Consider the following 13,165-nt stretch of genomic DNA (forward strand, 5'->3'; position numbering starts at 1 on the left):
AACCATAGGTTGATGTGGATTTTAACCAGTTTCAATGGGCACCAGTGAATAAGTCCTCCAAAGCATCAAGCATGACAAGCTATGACACCTCTTCCACCTTAAAGACGGCCACTCTCACGGCCTCATCATCAGCATCTGCCTCCTCATTGGCTTATGAGCTGACGGATCATTTCCCTCCTCCGCCCTCGAACCTGTTACAGGAAACCCCTGATTATGTCTCTTCCCAGCCCCAGGAGCCAGCCTCCCAACATAAGCATGCTCTCACTAAGGAGCAGCACTTTAAAAACAAGAGTACAGCTGAACTAAAGCGCCTCTACAAGCACATCAATCCAGAAGTTCGCAAGAACCTTGAGGAAGACTTCTTGAGTGAGCTCACCGAAGCAGAGAAAAGGGACATGGAAAGCGAGGAAATGGTGGGAGACGTCCAGCTGGCATGCTATATGTTCGAAAATGACGGCAACGGCTCGAGTAAGTGTTCGAGCCCCGACCGCGAGTACCTGGAATGGGACGAGATCCTCAAAGGCGAAGTGCGGTCCATGCGTTGGATGTTCGAAAACAAGCCGCTGGATACCATCAAAGACGACAACCTCGATGAAGACGAGGTGGGGAATATCGCCCAGCAGGAAATCATAGCCGGCAAAGATGTCCGACACACAGCTTGGATGTTTGAGACTCAGCCCATTGACGCTCTGGGGACCGAGGCTACCGATTCAACGGAGCAGTCACAAAGAGCGGCCGATCTCGCAAGAGGCGATGTCCGCACCGCCACGTGGCTTTTTGAGACGCAGCCACTGGATTACCTGAATAAGATCTACCAAGAAGACGAGCAGGAGGCGGACGTCGCCGAAAGCATCACCGGCGGAGATGTGAAAACCGCCAGATATCTCTTTGAGACGCAGCATCTGGATTCCATGGGTAAAACGGAAACTATTGAGGAGAGCCACTTCCTGAACCTGAAGTCTGAGCTGGAGGAGATCAAAGGGGATGTGAAGACAACCACTCGCATGTTTGAAACCCGGCCCATGTGTGTCATCAGGGGGGATTCGGGAGAGATGCTGCAGATCACCACGATCCGCAGGGAGGAGACTGAGAAAGGAGACGTCAAGACGTCACGCTGGATGTTTGAAACCCAGCCTCTGGATATAATTAACAAAGACCCCGCGATGGTGAAGCTGATATGTGGCATATCCATGGAGGACAACATCGAAAGAGGTGTGAACAAAGGTAGGTGGCTTTTTGAGACAAAGACCCTTGACTCCATTCAGGATGAGGAATGGGAAAGTTCCAGGAAGCAAAAGGAAGACGTGATTGGTGCTGATGTGAGGAAGCACTGTCTGGTTTTCGAGACTCAGGCTATGGATACTCTGAAAGACAATGCCAATGCTCGACCTTTGTCTTCAGAGGAGATTGTAGGAGGAGATGTTCAATCAGCCAAACATCTGTTTGAAACCGTACCCATGGAAGATCTGAAAGAACTGCTGGAAGTGGGAAAACTTCAGAAAATGGTTGCATCTGAAGAGGAAAAGGGTGACGTGAGACATCAAAGGTGGGTATTTGAGAGCCAGCCACTGGAGAATATAAGGGAGGAGAAGAAGGAGATGACGAGAACAGTGAATGTCGACACACTTGACAAAATAGATGTGACCAATTATAAAGAAAGGTTTGAAAGTATGGATTTAAGTAAGTGTGAAGAAACACAGAAGATTCAAGTTGAAGGTGTCACAAGTGGATCCGTCAGATCCAACAGAGTTCTTTTTGAATCCACCCCGATGTACGCTATGCAAGACAGCTCTGGCCACTACCACGAGGTGAGGACCGTGAGGCGTGAGGAAATTGTAAAGGGAGACGTGCGAAGCTGCAGATGGATGTTTGAAACCCGTCCGATTGATGAGTTTGACGAAAGTTTAGCCAAGTTTCAGATCATAAAAGGTATATCCAAGCAGGAGGTTGAGTCGGGGGATGTCAAAACAGCAAAGTGGTTGTTTGAAACCCAAGCGCTCGATGCGATAAAATCTAATTTTGAGGATGAGGAACATACAACGAAGGAAGATATTGAAATTGAGAAAGGGGACGTTAAGACTTGCAGGTGGCTATTTGAGACTCAACCGATGGATGCTCTGTATGAAAAGGTGGAAAAGAGCGAGGCTGACGTCGAGGAAGTTCAAAAAGGTGACGTCAAAACGTGCACTTGGCTCTTTGAGACCCAGACACTTGACAACATACGTGATCATACAGAGTCTGACACCATTCTGAAAACCTGCACCGTAAAGCAAGACGACGTCCAAGGAAAAGACGTGCGAATGGCCCGCTTCCTTTTCGAAACCGAGAACCTGGAAAATATCACAGGTGAGGACGTTGGTTCTTTCAGGAGGGTTACGGAAATTAACATCCAGTCGGGTGATGTTTCCAGAATGAAATATATCTTTGAGAATCGCTCGTCTGACATTATGACCTCCACCTCTGAGGAAACGATGCACAGGCTGAAGACGCTGCAGGCCAAGGACATCCAAAAGGGAGACGTGGGGAACTGTACCTGGAAGTTTGAGCATAATCCAATTGATGCCATCCGTGACGAATCAGTGGAGGAAAAGGAACGTCCCACTGTGATTGACGTTCAGGGCGGTGACGTTGATAAAGGCCGCTTTATTTTCGAGACTTACTCTCTGGATAAAATTAAAGAGGAGTCCACTGAGACTGATATTACTAACATCACGAGTATCTTTAGAGATGAAGTCGAGAGGGGGGATGTGAAAAATTACACCATGATATTTGAAACTCAGCCGCTGTACGCCATCTGTGACAAAGAGGGCCATTATCATGAAGTAACTACAGTTACGAAGGAGGAGATTATTAGAGGAGATGTGGTGGGGGCTCGATGGCAGTTCGAGACAAAGCCTCTGGATTCAATTAGAGATTCCGAGGAGGTCTATGTTATCAAAGCTGTCACGGAGGAAGGCCTCAACAAAGGAGGCGTTAGCACTGCGAGGTGGAGGTTTGAAACGCAACCTCTTGATGAAATTACGGAGGGAATAAAAGAAAGTTCGAAAACGGTTGCAGATATCCAAGGCGGCGACGTGAAGACAAATACGCAGCGATTTGACACCGACGAGATGTCGCAACGGTACATCAGAACCGTCAGCGTCAGCGAAATCCAAAAAGGCGACGTCAGATCTGCCACGTGGATGTTTGAAACCCGCACAATTGACGAGATCCGGGGCGAAGGCGCAGAGTACGATGGCATGGAGAGAGTGACAAAAGAGGAAGTAATGAAGGGGGACGTCAAACAGTCTGTGTGGCTCTTTGAGAAGCAGCCCCTTGACAGTATCAAAGAGGACGACGACACAGAGCTTGTGGTCTTAAAGGAGGAAATTCCACAGGCCGATGTGAAGACGACGACATGGCTGTTTGAAACCACACCGATCAACGAATTCAACGAGAGTAGCATGGCAAAAACACACATCATTGGTAAAAGCATCAAAGACACACTTGAGGAGCTGTACTGTCAGAAGATGGTGGATTCACAAGGTGTTCTCATCGAGGCAGATGAGGTCGGAGATGTCCGCATGGCAAAGTTCAAACTCATGAACCAGGAGGCTCCACAGATCCAAAGAGAAGAGATTATCAGAGGGGATCTGAGCAACATAATGATGAACCTCCTCAACCGCGGAGAGATCACTGAAAGAGGGATAACGATCGACAGGGTGGAGCGGGGCAACATCAACACCACGGTGAAGCAGCTATTCAGCCAGGAACGGGGAGTTAATGTGGAGAAAGAGGAAATTGTCCGCGGCGACATTCAAGAGGCCGTAAACAATTTGCTCAGGAAGGAGGGCTCCTCCAAGCGTGGCATTCTCATTCAGGAGGATGAGAAAGGAGACGTGAGGTTGACGATCTACTCACTCTTAAATAAAGAGGAGCGGGCCAGCATGGAAAAAGAGGATATCATTCAAGGGAACGTCAGCAGGACCCTTCATCGACTTCTCTCCAACTCGGGAGGAGAAGACTCGAAAAGGATACGGGTCGGAGAGACGGAGAGAGGCAACGTCAGCTTTTACTCCACGTGCATTGAGTCGGGAGCCTTGGATTATCTGAAGCAGCTTCAATACGAACCCGGTGAAGCTCAGGAAGAAGTAACAAAGGAGAATATCATCGGCGGTGACGTTCAGGAGACCAAATTCTTGCTGCGGAAGAATCATCAGCAGATTGGTCGCACGGTGGCAGAAGACGATATAGTTCCCGGTGACGTGCACCGCAATGTGAAAGTCTTCATGACGGAGCCTGCCGTCACCTACAGAAACCTGGAGAAAAAGGATATTGTCAAAGGTGACCTCAATGCAGCCCGAGATTCACTGACGCAAGCTATCAATCAGAAAGTTTTAATCGAGAAAGAGGAGGTGGTGAAAGGAGACATACCCACGACGTTAAGGTCTCTGGAGGAGGCCCAACATCAAGCCAAGGGAATGGAAAAGCCTGAAATTGTCAAGGGAGACATCAGAGGAGCTCTCCAGTCCCTGGAGAAATCTGCAACCACGAATACGGAAACGACAGTTGAAGATCTGGTTCCCGGTGATATCAAAGGTGCCCTGAAGTCCCTGGAGGAGGCCACGCAAGCTGTGAAAGAGGTTGAGAAAGAGGAGATTCTCAAAGGGGATATCCACACTGCCCTGCAAAGCTTACACGAGGCAACGAGTGAGAAAAGGACTTTCCAGCATCAAGTGAGCGAACAAGGGGATGTTAAAGGCACCATCCAGCTCTTGCTCGAGCCAACGACTTCTTCCAGACTGCGGCGCAGGGGCAGCATCGAAGGAGACGTGAAGACGTCGATGAAATGTCTCTATGAAGGACAGGAAGCAACGCAGGTGGAAAAGGAGGAAGTCGTAAAAGGGGACGTTCAAGGAGCGATAAATAATCTAATGCAAAGGAAACAATACTCGAATCCGAAACACACGCACCCCCCTCAGAAAGCAAAAGTGCCCGTGAAGAATCCATTAACGGTGAAGCAGGCGGAGCAGGGATGCTTGCATGACGCCGAGAGCGAGAGTGAAGCAGTCGATCCGGCCCCCGCTGTGAAAAAGCTCTCTCAGAGCCGTGAGTCACAGAAGCACTCGCAGAGGCACGATGAAAGCAAATCAGTGGAAACACAGGTAATAACCCAAGAGGCCCGCTCGGTGACTGTAGCCAAAACAGAGAATCCCACTGGGGCCTCTCAACAGAAGAGCACGAAAGTGCTGCTCCCGCAGAAAATACAAGCTCCTAAGCCTGTTACGATACAGAAAAAACAGACGACTAATAATGATCACGCGGAGATCAAAGTGGCTGAAGCTTGCGTGACAAAAGAGCTGCGGAGCGAATCGCAGACCAATGCTTCAACCAAGCAGGTGTGCGAAACAAAGTCAACCAAACGGGTGCAGACGACGGTGACGGAGAGGACCGTCGTACGCGAGCAGCACGTGTCGTCGGAGCAGGTGTCTCAGAAGCAAATGGAGAACACGGCGCTCACGCAAAAGCAGAGCGCTAAAAACACGACGAGCGATCACCGCAACCTCGACACGAGGGCGAAAGGCGCGATCAAAAAGGCGAAGCCAGAGATTCACTTTCCTCCCCCTCCCTCTTCGCCGCCTCCCCCCTCGGAGTCGGAGCTCTCGCTCCCTCTGCCGCCCTCGCCGGTGCCGGAGGGCCCCGCGTTCCCCCGCCCTTCTCTCACGACTCAGGACAGCGACCTCCCGCCTCCGCCGCCTCCGCCTCCCATGGAATGCAACCGCGAGCTGGATTTCTTTCCTCCGCCTCCTCCGCCTCCACCCTCTGTGGGCCAAGATTTTCTCCCACCACCTCCCTCGCAGCAAGAGCTCTATGCAACGCCTCCTCCCCCCGTGAAGCTGGGCAAACCGATCGGAAAGCCTCTATTCAAAGTGCCCGAGCAACCGGAAGCGCAGAAGCAGCCGGTACAAGTGAAACCCAAATGGCAGAAAAAGCAGCCGACTCCTCCACCACCACCACCACCTCGGCTCCCTCCCAATCAAGCAGACACGTTGTCAACGGAGCGTCACGAAAGAGCTGGAGTTCAGGAAGTAAAAAAGGAAACGACCCAACAGATTAGAACAAGCCAGCAGATTCAGTCAGAGTCAACAGCAGTGTCGACGACTAAAATACCAAGCGTCCCACATGTGAAACCGATGCAAAAAGAGAGCCCAAAGCCACCGAAGAAAAGCTTCGTCCCTCCTCTTAAACTGCCTCCGCCTCCTGAACCCGCTCCAGCGGCAAAGCCCAGGCCTTACGCCCGCAAATTTAAAACCCCTCTCATGCTCGCAGAGGAAAAGTACCGCCTACAAACGGAGAAAGAAGAATCCGAGAGGATCAATGTCACCACTCCCACGTCACCACCAATTAAGATGCCCTCCTTTGCTGCAAGTCCTGAGCTTCACGCGGCATTAGGCATAGAGGCGGAAGAGGCCACGGAAGTCACACAAGCAAAGAGAGAAGAAGCTAAGATTGTTTCTAACGAAGCAATATTGGCTGCCAAGAAAATCCCTTCCCAGATCCCTTTGAGCAAACCCTCGATCTCAGTTTGCAATAAGAAATCAGCATTCGGATCTTCAAATGTGTCCGTGGATAAAAAACACGTCGCCGCCGATCACTCAGAAAAGACGGCCTCCGCTGATGTCGTGAACAAGAGTCAAACCGCACACAGGCAGCAGACGCACGCTGTCTCTGTTTCTCAGGCCTCAGTTATTGAAAAGCAGTCATGCGTGAACGTGGTCACTTCTTCAGTCACGGAGCAGCAGCAGTTGATTAAGAAATCCAGCAGCAGGTCTATCGCTGTCCAGGAAAATGCAAATCTCCAAAGCCAGGCTGCGGTCACATTGAAAGCAGAAGATGTGACGAATAGTAATGCACCGCCGACACGGGAGGGGGAGACGAGTCCCTCTCAACCCACTAAAATTCCAAAGGTAACTCCGAGCTTCAAGGTGAAAACCTTTAAGATGCCAACGGAGAGGAAAGAGGAGAGAAGTGAAATGCATTTACAGCGGGAGAAAAGTAACGCGTCGCAGAGCAGCCAAACAAAAGTGAGTCAGAAGAACAACCAGCTGACGTCGGCAAGAACCGAGGTGAAAAGAGAAGTCAAGGAGAAGAGCAGTCGCGTGAGCCCACCTGTAAAGGAAGTTGAAGTGGAGGTTCATCTTAAAAAGGGAGAGCGGCTGCAAAAGAGTGAGACTGATATAAAGCTGTCGCCATCAGTTACTGTTCTAATCCCTAAGATAACATCTGCAGCAAGTCATCAAGGACAAAGCCATGTCTCTGCCTCCCACAGTCAGCAGAGCGTAAAGGCAGAGCACGTTCGCCATCGCAAGGAGGAGGGGCTGGTGACTGAGAGCGTGGTACAGCAACGCGTTCACAGACAAGAGGCGGTTCACATGCAGCAACACATGAAGGTGCAGGCGGCGGATGCGAATGCGATGCAGATAAAGGCGGCGGAGTCGAAAGGTGACCCGGTGGGCGTGTCTGTGCAGAGGACGGGCGGAATAGCCCGTAAAGACGAGTCTCATTCGGGAGAAATCACAGGTTTGGAGAAATGTGATGTGATGCAGAAGCTGCTCGCTGAAATGAAAGAGCTCGAAGGCACAGCGAGCAAAATAGACTCCGACGCTGTCAGGGTGATTATAAGCCGACTGCCGGACTGGGCGATGGGCTCGGAGGAGAAACATAATTTCAGCGAAATTGCAAAACAGCAGAGCAAGAAAAAGCTGAAAGAGATGATGGTCTACGTGAGAAATAATTGTCACGCAAAGTGCTGTGCTCTTTTGAAAGAGAGCTCGACGGCCGCGGAAAACGAAGCGCCGCCGACGCCTCCGAAACCGGACGAGAGCGTCAGTATCGGCTCGTCCAAAAGTGAAAGGAGGCTGGTGGAAGAGAAGGTGTCCCTCCAAGAGAGGAAGGTGCATCAGGAGTGGAGGGAAGAGGCCGGTCAGAGGGTGTCCTCCCCTTTAGCGAGCATCCGCTCTCCGTCACCCACTTTTATAAGCATCGAGTCGAGGAGGGTGGACTCGCCGCTCCGGGTCCCCTCGTCTCCACCGCTCAACAAGTCAGTCGGCACGCCTCCGCCGCCTCCACGCCGGCCGTACACGCCCACGTCTACGTTCAGCAGGGCCACGCCCTCCCCCACCCCGAGTCGCTCCGAGAAGCTGGTGAAACTACGGGACTCCACCTCCGAGCTTTCTCGCGGCGCGACCCCTCCGCTTCCCACGCCGGCGCCCGAGTGGTTAGCGGCCCAAAGGGAGGTCTCGACGGAGGGACTCGAGCGAGAGGTGGCGGACGCGGCGGAAATGTCGGACTCCATGCAGACTGTGAGGGGCAAAAAGTCTTTCTTCGAGGAGGCGCAGAAGTCGGAGGTGAGCAGGATGTACGTGCGGAAGGACCCCGTCGACATCCCCGAGCGTCTGGCGGCCGACTCCGAGGAAGGCGGCGAGGCCGTGCCGATGGACTTTTCGAGAGAGGATCTCCCGAAGGTCGACCTCTCGGAGCTGGTGAACAGATTTGAATCTCCGCGACCGAAAGTCTACGCGAGAAGAGAGCCTATCGTCATCGCGGAGCGGCTGGGCAGCGACGCGGAGGACGCGGAGGCCGACCCGCCGAGAGCCGACGACGTTCCCTCGTTCAACGTGAAGGCCATAGCGGATGTGTTCGAGACGGGAGAACACGGATCTCAGGCGGCCCGAGACCTCCGAGAACAAATAGAACGACGAGAACCAGGATCGGCGGGCCGCTCGGAAACGACCGCGGTCACCGAGCGATTCCGCGTCGCCGACGACTCGGCGAGCGAGACGCTCCGAGGAAACCCGCCCTCCTACGCCGACGTGGTGGGGGGCGCGGTCCCGACGGTGGCCGTGCCCCCCGAGGCCTCCACCACCGAGGAACTGCTGAGAAACTTCCAGCAGTCCTGGGCCGAGAGCCAGGAGGCGTTCCAGAACCTGGGTTTCAGTGTCACGGAGCAGAGGACCGTGACGCACCGGCAGGAAACCGTCGTGACGGGTAAAGCGAGCGGCGAGGCATGAGGATACTAAACGGGCGTGGCGGTGTGTTTGCCGTTGTGTGTGAGAAGTCGAGAGCATCGCCGTGCATCGTGTGCAGAGGGCGGAAGCATTAACATCGGTTTGACAATGTGACATGGCGTGATTTCCTTCTGGGTGCTGCTTCCTGTTCATGCGCCTTCCGTTTTGAATATCCACAGGTGACACTCTGTCCTCTCGTGTCGTGCTGCTGGTGCATGAAGCTGGCAACATAACAAACTGGTATCTCTCACGCCTGGGTGTGTGATGGCGAGACGTGCTTGAAGTGTCTCGAGCGAGAAGAAAATGAGTTGGAGATTCACCTTTTATTCTACGTTCATGAAGGGATTACAAAACAAAAGTCACTTTTTGATGCATGGAATTAATTACATGTTCAAAGCTTTTACATTAATTATGAAAATCACTCTTAATCCTTCTAACACAAACAATTTAAAACAATAATAGCAATCATAACTCTTAGTGACACTTGTTTTTGTTTGCTGCCATCCATTAAACATCCAACACAATAAAATTAAAGTTTGTTTTTTTATTTTTGTAACATTTCAGGTCACTAACCTACCTTGAAAGAGTTCTGTCATTTGAGTCGTACTGTAAAGGATTTAAGGCCTTAATAAGTGCTTTATAAAGAGCCGAGAAAAGGAAGCGATTAACATTTTTAACATGACATTAAAGTTCTTTCTTTATTTCTTTGCAGAAAATTCGAGTTCCAGAGTCCGAGCTGTGTCAGGCGTGTCGCAAGAGGGTGTACCCGATGGAGTCGCTGTTTGCAGACAAACAAAACTTCCATAGGAGCTGCTTTCGCTGTGAGCACTGCAGCGGCAAGCTCAGGTGACATGTGATCTACGGTGACGCTGTGTCACAGAGCCAACGCATTCTCCTCCTTTAACCTCTCGTTGTCTTCCTCCTCCTCTCCAGCCTCGGGAACTACGCCTCTCTCCATGGACGAATGTACTGCAAGCCACACTTCACGCAACTGTTCAAATCCAAAGGAAATTACGACGAGGGATTTGGACAGAAACCACACAAAGAACTCTGGAATAATAAGCACCAGGACCATCCAGCTGAAAAGAACAAGGTCAAGTCGCCGTCGCCTGAAAAGAAAGTCACCGAGTCCAGAATCCCCGCTGCCCAGAGCACATTAGTCGCTCCGGAGGACGACAGGAGGAAACCAGAAGATGAAAGCAAAAAGCTCGCCACGAAGATTTCTGTCGTATGGCCTCCACAATCAGATTCTCCGAAGAAATCCTTCGCTATGGAGGAGGAGTTGAAGTTGGTTAAACCATCGTGGCCCCCGAAGGAGGGCTTGGCTCAGGAAAATGAACATCTAAATCACCCCTCAAAGTCGTCATTAGAGGAGACCGATAGCCCCGCGGCGAAAGCACAGCATGGACCTGAGGAAAAGGACGAGATGCGAGAGAGAGCAGAGGATGTGAAAAAGACGGAGAAGACTCCGGCTCAGTCGAGGGCTCCGGGGGTCACTCGGGACGAGGCGAGTGTTACTCACGCTCGAGAAACTAGAGAATCAAACAGTGGCTCCCAAGTGGCTTCTGAAATGGACTCTGAAGTAGGAGGAGTTGTGGAAGGCAAGAAAGTACCGCGGGGGAACGGCGAGGACGGCGCTGAAAGGATGGAGGAAGTGAGAGTGAAAGGACACGATGGGCAGACGGAACGTGCAGCGGGTGAGAAGGAAAGCCGAGGGGAGAGAGATAAAGAGAACGCTGACAGCATGGACAATGGGGAGGCGGGAAAGGTCACCTCGATAGACGAAGAGGAGGAGGCGGCGGGACGGGCGCTGAATGCAAACTCCAACAATAACAACAACCACGGCCAGACGGCGCCGGATCGCGACTTCGTGTCTCGAGGGCCGAGCGAGGTCGGGGAAAAGAAGGGAAGTCTGGCAGCGGATCGCGGCGAGGAGGACGGCGCCTTCGCGCTCGAGGCGGCGGCGGGGGGTGCCGAATGTGCCGAAGCCACGGACATTTTCGCCGGCCTGAGCACCGGCGGCTCCGGCCCGCTGTCCGATTTCAGAGCGCCGGACGGCCTTTTTTCGGACTTCGCGACTGAGGCGAGGGACGGAGCGAGCTGGGATGAGGATGAAGAGGAAGAGGAGGCCCTGACCGTCGAGGAGCAGATCAAGAGGAACAGATACTACGACAGCGACGACTCTTGAGCTCATTTGACCTCACGTCCATGGAGAGATGACCTGCCCCCTTTGAATCTGGCGGTTTTTGGTACTGCGTTTAAAGACGACGCTTCAATATCCAGCCGCGTGTGATGGAATGCACCTGGTGTGCAGAGAGCGTCTGTTTCTCCTCGTATGTTTCTTAGTACGCATATCTATATTTTTGATCGCCGACTGATCCAAACAAAGGCTATATTTTCAAATCACTGCATTTATTAAAAACTGTGTTTCTTCCTCTGAATGAATGTGCGCCAGATTTCTTTTTGTGTCTAAATAAAGAGGTTTCCCCCCCTTTTTTTGTCATTTATGTCACGTGTTGAAATAAAACTCCACGAATGCGCGACAATGTGAGTTTTTAATCGGGGAGTGCACAGACCATAATAGTTAGCCGTGTCCCCTTTTGTGTGGCTGGCTCCTTTCGATGAATATGACCTATCTTTCGAAGACCTGTTGAGATCTCTTTGGGGAGAAAAGGCGTATTGATTTTCACTGATGGAGCAGGCCTGCTGTAGCAGTTACAGATTTTTCCATTAGGTGGCCTTTGTCGCCGCTGACAGATTCCAGCCCCTCTTTTTGGTTACAGCGAGAACACGCCGGGGTAATGAGAATATACGGTACTGTTAATTACACCGGCAACAAACAAAAAAACTACTTTAGAGTCAGACAAGTGATGGCTCTCCGAGTTCAGAGCGGGTCACGATGCCGCATTGTGCTGACTGCTCATTTAAGTTGGGGGAAGGACGGTTGAAACCCCTCCAGAAATGCAGTTTGGCGTCTTCTTTTTTTTTTTTAATTGGTGCTATTTGTCTCCCCCAGTAACGTTTCCAAAAGTAGATGCCGTTTCGTATCGTTTTTAATTGTTTTATCCAACTGCCGAACAATTAGAAACCCAGACAACTGTCCACCCAATTAGATAGGAGAGGCAGCGATAATAAAAACGGCCCACACAGCTGGCATAGATACTCAAATCGGTGCTACATTTCGCAATGAAAACTGCAGATGTATCCATGAGCCCTGGTGCTTGACAGAGTGCCACATAAAGGGACCCCCCCCCACCCCCGCCCCCAAACGTGTTGTGAGCGGTTTTATGATGACATTTCTCGTAAAAAAGTGTAGATTTTCTTGAGTAATCGGGTCACGACTCCTGAAAAGAGATTTATTGCCGTCTGTTTTTCTGAAATGTCTTCTTTTTTTTAAAACGCTGTGAACACCACAAGCTGATTGCCATGGTCCCATTATATATATAATATATATATATATATTATATATAATATATCTTGATGGCAAGTATTTCCCAAACGCTAAGCAACTTTCACTAAAGAAATCTAGATTGATAAATATCACTGCAGGGGAGAGGAAAAATATGTTTTTATCTGTTTGGTGACGTTATTTATATCACAGGAGAACAAGTAGAAATTTCTTTAGCTGTGTTTATTACAGAGCCTATTTCAGGCATCCAATCAGAAACACATAACAAAAAAACAACGGTAAATTAGCTGAATTGATTCATCAAATTTTCATCAATGAATTTGATTTTGATCAACTAATCAATTTACAGACTAATTGTGAGTATTTTTATTAAGATGGGCTTTCAAAAAAACCTGTCCAATTTAAGATGAGGACCTCAAAAGGTCCCTGTGCCGCTAAACCGGGAAGTGGTGTTTATTGCCCCCCCCCACACCCATATGACGTCACACCGCCCAGGCAGAGCCGGTGGTGTGACGTCATATGCGTCAAGTCAATCTCAGTTAATAATCACAGCCGGTCCGATTGGCCGACATCCCGCAACACAGCCGCCTTCTGATTGGACGGCTCCTCTCCTCCGGTCCGCTGCTCCCCCCCCCCCTCCTCCTCCTCCCCTCAGCCTTCCACCAGCGTGCAGCCCGAGACACACGGAGCAGGAGGAGAGGAATCCGCG

At 51.0% G+C, this 13,165-nt stretch overlaps 2 protein-coding genes across 9 annotated transcripts in view; both read left to right on the forward strand.

Annotated features, from left to right (window-relative positions):
• Positions 1-10,069, forward strand: part of xirp2a (xin actin binding repeat containing 2a) — a 45,200-nt gene extending 35,131 nt beyond the window's left edge. For all 8 annotated transcript variants that reach the window (XM_056430897.1, XM_056430898.1, XM_056430903.1 and 5 more), the window contains 3 exons: positions 9-9,027; positions 9,760-9,893; positions 9,981-10,069. In XM_056430897.1, the coding sequence (XP_056286872.1) occupies positions 9-9,027; positions 9,760-9,854 (9,114 nt within the window). In that variant the 3' untranslated portion in view covers positions 9,855-9,893; positions 9,981-10,069. The remainder of the gene's footprint in view (positions 1-8; positions 9,028-9,759; positions 9,894-9,980) is intronic.
• On the forward strand, positions 9,900-11,539 carry LOC130204291 (LIM domain and actin-binding protein 1-like). The gene has a single exon (XM_056430906.1). It carries the CDS (start codon positions 10,012-10,014, stop codon positions 11,233-11,235), a length of 1,224 nt encoding a protein of 407 aa, XP_056286881.1. The 5' UTR covers positions 9,900-10,011; the 3' UTR covers positions 11,236-11,539.
• Positions 11,540-13,165: the final 1,626 nt, after the last annotated feature.

The sequence above is a fragment of the Pseudoliparis swirei genome, chromosome 14, assembly GCF_029220125.1.
Source record: "Pseudoliparis swirei isolate HS2019 ecotype Mariana Trench chromosome 14, NWPU_hadal_v1, whole genome shotgun sequence".
Classification (NCBI taxonomy): domain Eukaryota; kingdom Metazoa; phylum Chordata; class Actinopteri; order Perciformes; family Liparidae; genus Pseudoliparis; species Pseudoliparis swirei.